Consider the following 16,016-nt stretch of genomic DNA (forward strand, 5'->3'; position numbering starts at 1 on the left):
CTAAATAATCAAAATCTTACATTAGATGAGAAATGAAAAGAGTTTAACTGGACTGATGAGAATGTAAATGTACCTGAAACTGTTAGATTGACTGTGACTGAGCTGAGATGTTTAACTCCATCCTTCATAATGAACATGAGCTGATATTCTCCACTGTCTCTCTCTGTCAGATCTCTTATTGTTAGTCGTGAGTAGCGGTAAGTGATCATCTGATCCACTCGTCCTGAGTAATCTGAATCTAAAGTCAAATCTTCAGGTTCATCTTTGTTTCTCCAGTTTGTTCTCTGTTTATGACTGAACCAGAACCCAGTTTTGATGTTGATGTTTGAGTAATCGCACCTCACTGTCACCAGTTCTCCCCTCGCACCACAAATATTCAGTTTATCACAGGTTACATTAAAGTTATCCAATGTTAGGGACCCTGAAGAAGAAACCGTACCGTAACATTAATAATATTTGTAGATTATCTGTATTTAACTTCATTAAAATTACAGAGCGAGATGAGAGATTCAGACAGTCCTGTAAGGATATGAACTCAGATTCATCAATTTTGTTCTCAAACACAAATCTCTAAGTTCAGTTTTAAATATACAAACTCACTTTAAACATTTTAGAGACTGATCCAAATGGAGAATCCAGCCTTTGGTAAATTAAACTAGTTTAAAATCTGACATACTTTTAAAAAATATATAATGAATTGAAGTATTTCAGTACAACAACAAAACTGTGTTTCATACCTTGAATGTGTAACAGCAGGATCAGTGATGAGAGTCTGAAGTTCATGATTTCTCTTTGTAGAAACTCACATATACCAGCTACAAAACATTAAACAAGAACTTTTCTTATTGCTGATAAAAAACACAATGTTAGTTTGACTGTGACTTTCTCAATCGGATGCAAAAATACGTTGTGCACATGCAGGGGCGCCGTTAGCAATTTTGGGCCCTATGAAAGAATAGGTGGTCGGCCCCCAGTGCCCCCCACCATTTCGCACCAAACATACAACATGCAATTTAATAATACAGAACTATTTATTTTGCTATTGTTTTGACCACAATTAACAATATTTATAGAGACTTACAATGTCTGCAGCTAAGATAATTATGTGCAATGTAAATTTAATTGAAAAATACAGTAATCAAATAATCAGAGAAAATGCAACATTATTAAACATAGATTAAAGATAATTGTGATCCAATTAATAAGATAATTGGTTATTTGTGGTTTACTGTTTTCCACATAAAATCATCCTACATAATGTAAAGAACATTTTGTGAAAATATAAACTTGATATCTTTAATATTGACTGAGTAATGTGATGTCAGCAATTGAAATATAGTGAAATTAATGCTTGAAATCAAACTGTGATGCTTTTTATCTCATAATAAGATTTGAGGCTTTAGTCTGATTTTCACATGCAGTCTCAGTGACATACTTGAGCTGTTACACACACCAATGACATTGTAACATTTAAAAATGGCGAACAACAACAATGCATCTTTTCTATACAGTTACCCTATGCCTCAAATAAGACTGGGTCAAAAACGCTTGAACAAAACTTGTATTATAATTATTAGCATTATTTATAAGATAAGTAACAGGTTTCACACACCAGCAGCTACACTAAAGCAAAAATAACAACAGATCATTGAAACCGAGGAAACAGCTATGCTCTTAAATTAGTCTTCAGACTGTTTATTAATCAATGGGACTCTAAAATGAAATGAATGACAACTATAGCAGATTACAACATAGATTTCCATTGATTTCTTAAAGCTGTTGCAAGGTGAGAAGCTTTAATATACATAACAGTTAGCTGGACTAGTTTAGCCTTCATTGCATTTCAGTTTTATCACAATCAACTCGTTTCTCGACTGCATAAAAATCCTTCCTTGGCATATTGCGTTACAAAACATTGAAGTGTGTAACCGATCGCATTTCTAGTTTATGTTAATTAGCTTATACGGGCTACGTTAATTAAAACAGCTCATAAGGGCTGACTTCGCGTTAGAATCATAACACAAAACAGGGAACGTAAATCACCTTGTGTTTTTTTAAACTGAGGTGAACAGAGCGAAGACTTTACAGTGGAAAGAAAACTGCATTGTATTGCTCCAGCGTCACATTGTGTAAACTGCATTTATAGTAAGGAAGCGCACATATGCAGATATCATAGCAAATAGCAGTAAATACACACACCTTGCTCTCTTGTGAAGTTCACTCCACACTGTGAGTCCATGGATTAAAGAAGGCGCTAAAACGCAGAGTAAAGACGGGGCGGAGCTAAGAGGGCTCAGTTTAAAGGGGGGGTTGCGTTTGCGGCACTGTCCTTGGCTGGGGCCCCAAAAAATTCATGGGCCCTTAGAATCGTCCTAACTTTTCCCCCCTTTACAGCGCCCCTGTGCACATGCGCAGAACATTTGCGCTCCAAGTTCACGTAAGTTATGAATCTCGTCACAGAAACACGCAACAACAACAGCATTAATGGAGTCACACGCTGTACTAAATTCTGCAGCCTTTGTTTATACTTTTAAAACATTAGGCTACTTAAAGCAATAAATAGCGTTGTGACTTTTGAAAAGTGTGTTTTCATTACCTATATCGGAAAACTTCTTAAGAACAACTCCAACTCAGTTTTTTGACTTGTATACAAAGCGTGAACTCCAACGAGAGATGCTGTCGCAAGCGTAGCGTTGCCAAGTCCTCTGCTTTTTTCGAGTTTAGATTTGGGATTTGTTTAAACTGTTTCCACCAGTTGTTATTTTCTGCGGGTTAAAGATTACATTATTTCGTTTATACGTATTTGGGCTGTGAATAGTCATTGTGATGCTTTTGGGCTAGTTTTGAACGTCCAGTCGATGGTTTTGATACGTGACTCTGGCAACCCTGGCTGTGCGCTTGCGCAGACTTTCGGCTCGGATTCTAAATAATGTACATGTAAACGAACATTTAAATCAGATTGCAATGTTTAGGGTGCATGTAAACTGTATCGTCGTAACCTTTAATCGTATTAAATTTAGTCGGATTGACAAAATGTTGTGCATGTAAACACTTACTCATTTTATAAACTAATGTAGGGAATAGTGAATGAAGGTATGGAGTTATTTCAGACACCGCCCTAGACATTTCTTAATACAGTTTAAAACACTGACAAACATTTTTAGAATAGCAGAAGATGCAACAACAGATTGTAACTACATTTATCTTCATGTTTACTTTAATAGAGGTTATAGCCAGCATATGAAGTTAGTTTTGAATTCATGTTTTCTTTAAATTACAAAGAAAATATTTTTTCATTCTCTTTGATCAAATAGCCTTGGAAAAAATACCCACTTGCATGGACAGATGAACCTTGACAACAGAAAGAGCTTCCTTTAGTGGTTAACATTGTGCCTGCAAGATTGTTTGACATAAATAAATACACAATGTGTTTAAAAAGACAGTTTGAGAAGCTGTATCTGTAGTGAAACTGCAGTAGTAGCAGCATGTAGGCTGTCAATCACAGAAGTGGGCGGGACACAGAGGCAGACTGAACGCTCTTAAAGAGGAACACACAAATATTGTACTCGGCACTATGCCTTCTTAACGTGTTACCTTGCAAATTATTATATGGTACATTTATTTTGCTACTTAATTTAAAAATATACCCACTAGAAAAGTGAAGGATTTCCGTATACCCATTGTTTTGTGTGTTGTAGTACATTAGACTCTGTTGTGTGTCGCCCTCTCCTGGAATAAACTTGAAGTCTTTATGTGGTAGATTTACAGCAGTGCATCATGTCTTCATGTTTCCCAGAAATAATATAATCCATACACTGTCAGAAACAAATGTATAGAAGACTATCTTGTTAAAACAGTAAATGACCAATCAAAATCAACTTTTTATATGTACTTTTATTTAATCTTTATTTAACAAAGTCTCCCAACTCTTTTTGCGTGAAACATTACACAGAATACACATTATTACATGAAGATGAAATTAAAAACAATAAAAATAGAGAAAAAAAGTTAAAATTCACTCATATAAAGGACTTTTAATATTATTTGTAAATACTGAAATGTCATGCAAATGTATTTATACAAAATCCAGCTTGAGAATAGCAATAAAACACCCTAAAACAAGATAAACTTATTTTTAAGCATAAATCATATAAGTGCTTTAAACTTTCCCATGATAAAAAAAATGACCAAGCTGTTGTTATATTCTGAAGATTAATTCATGACCAGAGTGCAGAATAAACAAAACATTTTCTACTGAGTCCTGAATAAAACCAAAATACACTGAAGAGTCGACATCTAGAAGAGACAAAATCATAGCAACTATTTGTAAGTGAAAGTAGGTTACCCAAAAAAGAAGTTAACTCAATACGGCTTAAAGAAATAAATCAATGCTGCAGTCTCCTCAAAGTTAATGAAACCAAAGACTGTATTATAAAATATACAACAATGACAATGAATTATAAAACATAAAGAGCTATGATACACAGTCAGTGTCTAAACTGTGAAATGCAGTGAAAGCAACATGCATGTAAATAATGCCATTATAGTCCAAAACATTTTTAAAATAAACTTAACAAATGCTTTCTTAACTACAAGATTAAAGCACAGCCCTGTAATAAAATCCTAACCTAACTAAAAACAGCATTGAGTTCAATAACAGCCTGACTTATAGTGAAGATGAAAGTAGATCACAGTATCATCTACATAAAGATGCACTATAGCAAAGTTTTTACAGGATTTATGTATTGTGATGTTACAGTTGATCTGACACTGACACAAGACTGTTGAATGATAAACTCAATACTTCAATGAATAATTCATCTATTTGAACATTAGATTATTTACACTGAGCTGTCATTAATATATCACTGTATATGACATCACTGCATCACTGATGTCACTGCTGAGAGACTGTTGCTAGGTGATGATGTCATAAAGAGAGTTGTGACATCACTCCAGTAGTTCTGATGGACAGACAGCTGATCTACTCACAGACCTGCAACATCTAACAATGACAAACACACAGAAAGAGATAATGTTATAAAATCTGACCATTAGTTTATATAACATACAGATATACAGATTTTCTCACCTCTATTTGTTAGTCATCTTGTTTTTAGATGATTTCAATTTATTCATGCTGATGAAAAAGCCATGGTATTAAGATTCATACTCTTGAAATCTGAATTCATATCAGAATATTCACTCTATGTTATGCAATTTTGAGTTTTACTTATGTCTACTTACCACATACAGAGCTTCAATGATGAGAAACTGAGGCAGAAACACCAACAGAGAGAGAAACACTGAGCTGTCCACTGCTTCATTTGTTTTGTCTATTGCATCTAAAAAAAGACACAAACTCAGTTATATTAATAAAAGGCAGAACATTCAGAATTTGACTTTTCTGTGATTCTCAGATTTCAGTCTCACTGCAGCCGTTATCACAGCGCTACTCAGCAAATAACCATCATGACAGCTGTGTGCATATTTTCAAAATAACACAAAAGTTCTGAGTGATGCGTTATGCCGTTCAGTGCCACAATCAAATTTCACCTTGATTGTGTTTCCTCATCTTCTTTTTTAGGGGTTTCCCCAGTAATGATAGTACACAAAACAACACGGCACACCGGCACCTGACTTTGAAACCTGCAGAAGCTGCGCCAGTGACTTATTTGACTTATTAGGCAATAACTAACCAAGATGTGTGCTTGTACTTGTAATTTTGACAGACCTGCTCGCTTGAACATTTCTGTAATTTTGTAGCATCTCGCTGCGTCTGTGGCCAGGGCTTTTTTACCTTCTCTCCTCATCCATGTGTTTGTGCTCCCTTTTAATTGCACAATTGTTAGATATAGCCAAAGAGGCAGTGCGTGGCTGACGTTGGCAAATGTAGCATTTTGAAGTAGACTCTGTCTGACTAAGCTTGCGCTATTTAATGTGCACATTCATCCGGTGTGTGATACCTGCGAGTTGTCCTTCACAGGACGCAGTGCATAAGAACATGTTAAATAATCATAACACAAGCACACGTATCTTTATTTAAACTTTATTTAACCGCAACAATGACACGCTTTTGGCAAGATTATTAATCATGAATTAGATCATTAAAATATTTTTAGATCATTAAAACATGGATATTCATCATGAGTATTGCAATATTAAGCTCAGCAGTGCTCTCACGTCAAGTTTACACAGTAAAACATATTTAACTTTACGTAACATGTTGCGTTGATCAATACATTGTCATGGTCCTGTCTTCAGGTCATACCCTGTGTCTCAATCTGTTCCCTTTAATATTCAGATGTCAAAGGGCAGGAGGAATCACAGCTCAGTAATGTAGATTGAACAAGTTTTGTTCAACTTGAAATTTCACTTGAATTTCACAATAAGAAACAACTTATCTTTTTAGGTGTTACCAACTGAAGTTATTTTTAAGTTGATCCAACTGTTTACTTTTTACAGTGTAACAGTAAAGTCAGATGTATGATGAGATGTTGTGTTACCTCTTACAGTACAGGAATACTCATATAGCTCCTCACTGTTGATTGAGTCCAGGTACAGCTTGTTTAATAATGTCAATCCATCTGTTACCTGTTGTCCATTCTTATACCAGATGTAAGTATGTTTGTTATCCAGAGTGCATCCGGTTGAACAGCTTAATATCACTTTTTCTCCATCTATCACAGGGTCTGGACTGCTTATCACTTGTGTATCTGAAATTTCTAAAACAGAGTTCACATAAACGAATTTTCAAAGCTGGGCCTCATATTTTTGATATAGCTCAATTGGTAAAGCATGACCTAAACCTCTTATCACAGTTGTATTGATATCAGACTCCTACACGAGCTATAATGCTTCAGTATAATGAGTGCTGCACAGAGAGTTTATTATGAGCAGTTACCTCTAACAGTAAGAAGGACTCCAGGATAACCAGAAACTACATCTGATGTGTTAGTGATGAACCTGAACTGATAATCTCCAGTGTCACTCATGTTGACGTCTTTGATTCTCAGTGTGTTTCCCAAATACTCCACACGACCAGAAAACTGATGATCCTCATGTAGAGCCAAGTGTCTGTTTTGAAATTCCCAGTATGTTTCCTCTACTGTATATCCAGTGGGATGTTTGTATGAAGAGTGAATATCTACTGTTGATCCCACTAAAGCACAAACTCTTCTAGAGGTGTAAGTCACAACCCAACATCTACTGTTAGAAAGACCTGAAAGAGTCACAAAATACTGCTGTAACATTCACAATCAATTACAAACACACTCATACTGTATATGATTCAACAAGAAAACTGCAAAGTTTGATCTTCCATTTTAATTTAAATATTTTATAAATGTCAGACTCACGCACAGATGAAGAAGGTGATGAAGAAGACACAGAGCAGTAATAACTGTCAGTGTTTCCACTGGATGACACAAATATGGTTTGGTTATATGTTAAATGTTCTCCATTCTTGTACCAGTGGTAAATATATTTAGATGTTAAAGGGCAGGAAGAATCACAGCTCAGTTTTACTCGCTGTCCTGTAGATTCAGGATTCATCTTCACCTGTAAACCTAAATCATTAAAATCTTACATTAGATGAGAAATGAAAAGAGTTTAACTGGACTGATGAGAATATAAATGTACCTGAAACTGTTAGATTGACTGTGACTGAGCTGAGATGTTTAACTCCATCCTTCATAATGATCATGAGCTGATATTCTCCACTGTCTCTCTCTATCACATCTGTTATCATGACATACGAACGATCTTTAATGATCCTCTGATGCACTCGTCCTGAGTAATCTGAATCTAAAGTCAAATCTTCAGGTTCATCTTTGTTTCTCCAGTTTGTTCTCTGTTTCTGACTGAACCAGAACCCAGTTTTGATGTTGATGTTTGAGTAAACGCACCACACTGTTACCAGTTCTCCCCTCGCAGCACAAATATTCAGTTCATTACAGGTTACATTAAAGTTGTCCAATGTTAGTAACCCTGAAGAACAAAACCGTCATATTAATATTTCTAGCTTATCTGTATTTAACTTCATTAAAATGACAGAGCGAGATGAGAGATTCAGACAGTCCTGTAAGGATATGAACCCTCATTCATCAATTTTATTCTCAAACACAAATCTCTAAGTTCAGTTTTAAATATACAAACTCACTTTAAGTGTTTAAGTGATCCAAACGGAGAATCCATCCTTTGGCGTACAGCAATGTAAATTAAATTAGACTAAACTAGTTTAAAATCTGACACATAATAAATTAAAGCATTTCAGCATAACACAAAACTGTGTTTCATACCTTGAATGTGTAACAGCAGGATCAGTGATGACAGTCTGAAGTTCATGATTTCTCTTTGTAGAAACTCACATATACCAGCTACAAAACATTAAAGAAGAACTTTTCTTAATGCTGATAAAAAACACAATGTTAGTTTGACTGTGACTTTCTCAATCGGATGCAAAAATACGTTGTGCACATGGGCAGAACATTTGCGCTCCAAGTTCACGTATTATATTTATGAATCTCGTCAACAACGCATTAATGGAGTCACACGCTGTACTAAATTCTGCAGCGTTTGTTTATAATTTTAAAACATTAGGCTACTTAAAGCAATAAAATAGCGTTGTGCCTTTTGAAAAGTGTGTTTTCATTACCTATATCGGAAAACTTCTTAAGAACAATTCCAACTCAGTTTTGACTTTTATACAGAGTAAAGCGTGAACTCCAACGAGAGATGCTGTCGCAAGCGTAGCGTTGCCAAGTCCTCTGCTTTTTTTCGAGTTTAGATTTGGGATACTGTTTAAACTGTTTCCACCAGTTGTTATTTTCTGCGGGTTAAAGATGAAATTATTTCGTTGATAAGTTATTGGTATTTGGGCTGTGAATAGTCATTGTGATGCTTTTGGGCTAGTTTTGAACGTGCAGTCGGATGGTTTTGAAACGTGACTCTGGCAACTCTGGCTGTGCGCTTGCGCAGACTTTCGGTTCGGATTCTAAATAATTACATGTAAACGAACATTTAAATCAGATTGCAATGTTTAGGGTGCATGTAAACTGTATCGTCGTAACCTTTAATTGTATTAAATTTCGTCGGATTGACAAAATGTTGTGCATATAAACACTTACTCATTTTATAAACTAATGTAGGGAATGAGTAGGGGGAGGCTGCAGACCTGGAGCCGGTAGATCTACGCCCCTGACAGTTTTACGCCCCTGTTGTTCCTCGTGCGTCCAGTAGGGGGAGGCTGTATATTAGTATCATATATCAAAACAGCAGACCGTATGATAGCAGCAGACCTTCTTGAAGCGAAACGAATTGAGGTATGTTAAATAATCTGCTAAAGTTATTGTTGTTGATTGTATTATAATGATACATTTATTATTTATAAACGATTGATGCGATATACTGCCATTAATTATAAGTAACCATTGTTTCTAACACTATTCAACCTTTGCTTTATTTATTTTTATTAGTGAGCGAGAGCACTTTGATAGCAGGATAAAAAAACATTCAAAGAGTGGCAAACCATAGGAGAGTCATCTACAGGAGTAATTAAGAAATAACCAAGTCATGGTGTTAATAAAAAAATTTGTGAACCACAATATTGTCTCTTTCTTTTAAATGACCCTTGGAATTTTAGAAAAGTTACATTGTGTTTGTCTTCATAAAATGCTATGTAGGACATGTTTTGTAGCTGTATGACGACCTATTGTGAATTGTACAGCATTTAGGATCCATATGATTACAGTACTTTATGTCTAATGGCCTAAATATGGTTAATATCTAAATGTAACTTAATATAAAATCACAACATCATATCAGCCAGTCTCTTGTATATAAAAACAGTTTATAAATAAATATAAATAGTTAAGTGTGACGTCATCATGCGCCGCTTCCGGGTTCAATCGATTTCAAATGCCACAGGAAAACACGCTATAGACTCGTATCATGATGCAAAATTATTTAAACCATGATCCTTATTTTTATCTCCAATAATAAAAACCATGATGACCAGACCTGGACTATATGGATTTTTCCGTAGTGTGCAGGCTGCAGTGTACACTGTAAGTTTATACAATTTTCGTGTAAATGTGTAAAATTAATCAATAGTTCTCATAAACGGTTGTTTAAATAGGCTAGTATCGTAGTTGTATTTCCCTCTCCCCCTACTGAACGCATGAGAAGCAACAGGGGCGCAAAACTGCCAGGGGCGCAAAACTGCCAGGGGCGTAGATCTACCGGCTCCAGGTCTGCAGCCTCCCCATATAGTAGGGAATAGGGAATGTGGAGTTGACGTCACGCTGTGTTGGATTATGTGTAATCCGCCATCTTTGCAGGCACGCGTCCTATCCCGCTGTATTTGAGTTAATGTATTGGAGGTTGTTTTTGTATTTTCTGTCGAGATTTTAATAAACTTCGATATGTTTGGTCAGTACTGCTCGATCAAGCAAGTCACGCGATCGTTCAGGGAGGAAACTGAACAACGGAATACGTTTTTCCAGCTTTTATTCGTGGAAAAAACAAAGGAAGCCGGTGCAGGAGCTGACGAAAAGACGCCGGATCGCGTGGTTTGCATGCTGTAATCAGGAGAAAAACGTTTACTTTTCAAAAAAAATCCCTACATCAGCGAGAGTGTTCGCTGCATTTTCAGTCATTCAGTAATTTGTGATTAATAAAAGCAGAACCACTTAAATTGTCTTGTTTTTATGCTAACACTGTCAAACTAACTTGCAAATGTAAGTTATTGATTGATTCATTCATTCATTTCTAATCACCCTAAACACATGAGTTATAAAAATAAATATTTAGACAATTTTGACGATTGTAACACATATTTTTTATTAAATGCAACTGCTCAAACCCACTGCTTGTGACTCTTTAAATAACAACATAAGCTAAATATTTAGCATTTTGTTTGTTTTAATAACTTGGCCAAAACAGAAGTGCCATCTTTTGAACATGTGTTGATTCATCGCGCAGAATACAACGGAGAAATTATTTTATAGAATCATTAAGGTACGTAGGTATTAACACATTGTCAGTAAATAGCTGGTTTGCCAACCATAAGACTCCAAAAGAAGAAGTGTCACTTTACTATAAGCTTGAAGGGATTTATAGCTCTTAAACTCCTGCAAAGTGTAAATAAAGTCCTGCAAAAACAAGGTAATTGACCAGATATGTAAGCGGAGGTCCGTAATCCAGTCTTGGGCTGCTAAATCATATGGATCTATGTTGTTTATTTGTCCAAATAAAGTTTTTTGGCAGTAGCATTTAGTTTCTCCCGATAGGGTCCCTTTATGGAGAGCCAATTCTGCCATATTCATAAATAAATAAATACATAAATAAATATACAAGGAAATGTAAAAAAACAAAAATACAGAAATAAATAAAGAAATATATATACATGGAAATGTAAAAAAGCAAAAATAAATGAGTATTTATACCTGTATTTCTTTATTTATGTATAATTGTATTTTTTCACACTATTATTTATTTATTTATTCATTTATTTATACATTTATTTATTTTTACTTTTATTTATTTTCACATTTATTTATGTATAAATGTATTTATGTCTACACGTATTTATTTATACATTTATATATTTCTATATATATTTATTTCCACATTTATTTATTTATACATTTATTTATTTCTTCTTTTATTCGTCTGTATGCTAATGAGGGGGGCGTGTTTTACCTCAGACTTAGCAATCGATCTCTGAGTGCCAGTGCTGAAGCTTTGAGGCCACAGTGACACCTAGTGGTGTGACAAAGCGAATGAAGTTGCACATGGAGTGAATGACTTGGAGATGTGCAATATCCAAAACCTTATTTCAAGTTTTAAATCATTTTGTGTCACCATAACTGTGTATATATAGGGTCACTATACATAGCATACGCACTGTACCCAGTAAATCGCCATCCGGTCATGATTTCTAAAATGTATTGGCACACATCATTATCAAAATGCACGTTATCAACAGATCTGATGACAGACCCTTGGAAGTGGACACTTTAATATGGAAACGCGTGAAATTATGCACTATTAATAACATTTAATGCCCTGGATGGGGGCTGATCAGAGTTTGAGGCTCGCCCACCAGCAGCACAGAACGCGGAGAGAAACCAGCACATGCAAGAATATTGATCAATGCCTCGTTTGAAACGCGGCTGCAAACACTTTACATTGGCGTTTGCTAATTTTGCAATGCACAACATGTGACAATTTGAATGCTTAATGCGCCTCTTAATCACAAGTCATCAAGTGGAATCAGCTGAGCGGGATTAAATCGAACAAAGGGTGATCGTGCAAACACAGCGAGACACGCATAACGCCATGCAGGTGATCCAAATCATGGCGAGGTGACGCGTGACTGAGCTGCTAAGAAAAGCAGACGATAGACTGAAAATGAAGTAATGATTATTATAAGATCCCATGGTACTGTTGCTGCGCAGAAGCATCATGTCCTTTCAAACCCTCGTCAGATTTTGAGTTTACTGATTTTTTTTTAATGAAACGTCCAAAAGACAACGTTGACAGCAACAGAAACAAACCTTTCTATTGCAGTTATATTTCTCCATATAAATAGATTTTTAAACTTTATGGAGTGGTTTCCCGGACAGGGATTAGCTTAATCCAGGCCTTGGCCTTAGTTTAATTAGGAAATATAACTAGTTTTAACAAGCATGCCTTACTAAAAACATTACTTGTGTGCATTTTGAGGCTAAACAAAGTGCACTGATGTATTGTAAGACATGTCAGTGCAAGTTGTTTTCAGTTTGGACAGCTCTTACATTTATTTTAGTCTAGGACTTGTCTAATCCCTGTCCGGGAAACCGCCCCTATATGCATCACCATATATATCTTATGTCAAGACATAGCCTACAGAAAGCTGTCTCGTGGCATATAATATAATGCATAGCCTATTTTTACAAGGCTACTGCATAGGAAATTGCCCTTCAACCCTGCTGAAAAAAACAATAAAACCATTACAGAAATTCCTAATGGTTTCCAATAAAAACAAAATCATGTTTAAAAGTCATTTTATTCATCTGAATCTGCAAATATGAATTTTGTTGTTGGTGTAGTTGTCTTTTTATGGCCACCACCATCCATCCATTCTGGCTCATGATGTACTTAAAATATGATGACAGCATCTAAAGAGGTAAAAAAACAAGTTATTAAATTTTTAAAAAATGCTGCATTTTAGCCCATGTACACTTTTTTTTGTTAATGCACATCAGGGCAAGATCCGTGTTCTTTAATGGTCTGACTTGAAACATTGCATAGCCATCTGATGAAGGAAGAAAGCTGTTGTGTTTACATAGATGACAATGAGGTTCAATCACGATCATCTACAGTGCATTCAGAAATTATTCAGACCCCTTTCACTTTTTATTTTTATGTTGTTGCGTGATACTGTAATTGTTTAGACATTAATAATAATTCAGTAAAAACTGAATTTTAGAAACTTTTGCTAATGTATGAAAAAAGAAAAACTGAAATATCATATTTACATTATACATATTCAGACCCTTGCAACAACATCTGCAATTTAGCTCCGTTGCCTCCATTTTTTCTTGATGGTTGCTGAGATGTTTCTACACATTAAAGGGTCCTGATGAACACGAAGATTTTTTGAGGAATGTCTGTAACCAAACTGACCAGAAGCACCATTGACCTACATAGTAGGATAAAAGAATACTATGGAAGTGAATGGTGCTTCTGATCGTTTGGTTACAAATGAATCCAATACTGAATGCTTAAGTGATATCGACCTTATATTTTCAACACCCCCAAATGAGATGCATAACAAAACAAAAAATATTGACTGGTTGCTTTGTGTGTAGATCTAACAGTCTCTTGTGCAGTCCCTTAACAATGAAAGCTTAGATGGATGCCAGAAGTACCGTAGCCTTCAAGGCAGCTTCTGCAGTGAAGCAGTTCGAGCTCACCGTTGGTCAGATGAGTAGCGCAGATATGGTGAGATAGAAATGAGACTGTTTTTGAAATCAGCTTGAAATGTTTCGAGCATTTAAGTGATGTGTTTCCGTGTTTTCACATGTCCGTGGCACAACTTTCTTTTTCGTGCCAGTTTCACGTATTGGGGTTAGATTTGTGGTTTTCGTCAGATTTTTAAACTGTTTTCGCGCTAGGATAAAGTTGGTTTATACGTTTATTTGTCAGAAATTTAAACTGTTCTTGCTTGGGGTTAGAGTTGGGTTAGGGTGAGGATGTCATTTTATGAAACAGAAAGTTGTTCTAACCCCAATCCCAAGCGACAATGGTAAGAAAATAGGAAAAACAATTGAATAACCAATACGTGAAACTGGCACGAAAAAGAAAGTCGTGCCACGGACACGTGAAAACACGTCACTTAAATGCTCGAAACATTCTCATTACTACCATATCTGCGCTACTCATCTTACCAACGGTGAGCTCGAACTGCTTCACTGCAGAAGCTGCCTTGAAGGCTCCGCTGAGGGCTTAAACCAGTAACGAGCATTTTGATCGGTCGTTTTTGTGAACCAATCATATTCTTTCTGCCCTCAGAACATGTTTTGAGTAAAGGAAAACTACTACGTGCACTTCAGAACCTCTGGACTGTCTGTGTGGGACTTCAAACTCGCCCAAACCAGCAAGGCATCTTGTTAGCAGACATCCCTACCTGATCAAAAACTTGATTAGATGTTCTAATCCTATTTTTAATATAAGTTTTACAAACTTACCACTGGTGATCTGCCAAAACAAAGACTTATGAAACATCATCTTCCCAAATCTCCTCTTCAGGCTCATCTTAGCGACCATTGCATTTGATAAAGTTCAGAAAAAGAAAAACATATTTCATAAGTACAGAAACATAAATGTAATGTTTTGGTTAGAAGAAAACTGTGGCCAAAGTACAACTTTTAAAGAAATTAAGAATGTTTCCATTTTTGTCATGACACTATTACTTCATTACCTTTTAAGGGGGAATAATTTGGGCATCTGGAAAGACACACGACTTTATCACACTGTGCATTTTATCACACTTCTTCAAATTGAATGGTGATCTGCCTACAATTAAAAACACATAATAAAATAAAAAACAAGTCATAGCTCCTTTAAAAAAGAAAAAATAAATTGTGAAATACAATACACTGTATCTTAATTATTAGGATTAGTAGAATTTGATTCGATTACAAAACAAATATTAAATGCATTGTAAGGTTTTATGGGAGGCGCTTCACAAAAAGAAATGGTAAATTACTGATTTTTATTACTAAATGGTAGCTTGGTGGTGCATTACAAGGGTGGTGGTAGCTCATGGACATAGCAATAATAAAAAAAATTATGATTAAAGCCATAATACATAAAGATAGGAAAAAATAAATGCTGTTATGTACACCACCACAAAGACCCATTTTTTTCTGTCAAGATGAAGCCTCTTTAAAACTTGCATCAACATCCACTATGAACTATGAATTAATGCCGTTCTAAGCGAATCTGCGAGACGTTATTTTTTGTTGATGTTTGAATGTGAGCATAGCTAACTCCTCCCCCTCCCTTTCGTGCTTTCATGAACGCGCCCAACCCCTACCCCCAAATCCTTTTTGTCGTTTATTGGCTGGAACACTTTGTTTTGTTTTGTGGTGTAGGTTTGGCCACTGTGTTTATATTGCAGTTTGTGGAGCCTGGGCTGTCTACAGAGATCGCGGTGGACAGGCAGCAAGCAGATAGTGAGGAGATGTTTGCTGTATGTAACAAAAAAAATGTATGGTCTAAAACGCGTGAATTCGCTTAGAGCACCTTTAACTTTTGTCTCTGTATACTGAAAACAAAGGGTTTGAAATATGTAGGCCTACATATTGTAATAGGTATAGTGGCATACAAAAGAAATTAATTGCTGTGCTGAAAAGTAACCATTGTATCCTAAATTATTTTCCTAATGACAACGATAAACCAGTCCTGAAAAACAAGTAGCAGGTGTTTTTATAAAGCCACTCTCACTTCTCACCTGTGAAGTTTCT

At 35.7% G+C, this 16,016-nt stretch overlaps 2 protein-coding genes across 5 annotated transcripts in view; both read right to left on the bottom strand.

Annotated features, from left to right (window-relative positions):
- Window positions 1–16,016, bottom strand: part of LOC129453072 (sialoadhesin-like) — a 205,736-nt gene that overhangs the window by 169,626 nt on the left and 20,094 nt on the right. The gene's annotated exons all lie outside the window — the stretch shown is intronic.
- Window positions 3,884–16,016, bottom strand: part of LOC129453669 (sialoadhesin-like) — a 38,467-nt gene continuing 26,334 nt past the window's right edge. The window contains exons 1-9 of one of the 2 annotated variants that reach the window (XM_073861510.1): window positions 8,657–8,825; window positions 8,301–8,378; window positions 7,642–7,989; window positions 7,359–7,568; window positions 6,905–7,222; window positions 6,507–6,725; window positions 5,248–5,345; window positions 5,093–5,140; window positions 3,884–5,005 (exon numbers count right to left, since the gene is read on the bottom strand). In XM_073861510.1, coding sequence (XP_073717611.1) covers window positions 5,132–5,140; window positions 5,248–5,345; window positions 6,507–6,725; window positions 6,905–7,222; window positions 7,359–7,568; window positions 7,642–7,989; window positions 8,301–8,346 — 1,248 coding nt within the window. In that variant the 5' untranslated portion in view covers window positions 8,347–8,378; window positions 8,657–8,825 and the 3' untranslated portion in view covers window positions 3,884–5,005; window positions 5,093–5,131. Of the gene's footprint in view, window positions 5,006–5,092; window positions 5,141–5,247; window positions 5,346–6,506; window positions 6,726–6,904; window positions 7,223–7,358; window positions 7,569–7,641; window positions 7,990–8,300; window positions 8,379–8,656; window positions 8,826–16,016 lie in introns of those variants that run through there. The other variant, XM_073861511.1, reaches the window with a different exon arrangement.

The sequence above is a fragment of the Misgurnus anguillicaudatus genome, chromosome 23 (assembly GCF_027580225.2).
Source record: "Misgurnus anguillicaudatus chromosome 23, ASM2758022v2, whole genome shotgun sequence".
Classification (NCBI taxonomy): Eukaryota; Metazoa; Chordata; class Actinopteri; order Cypriniformes; family Cobitidae; genus Misgurnus; species Misgurnus anguillicaudatus.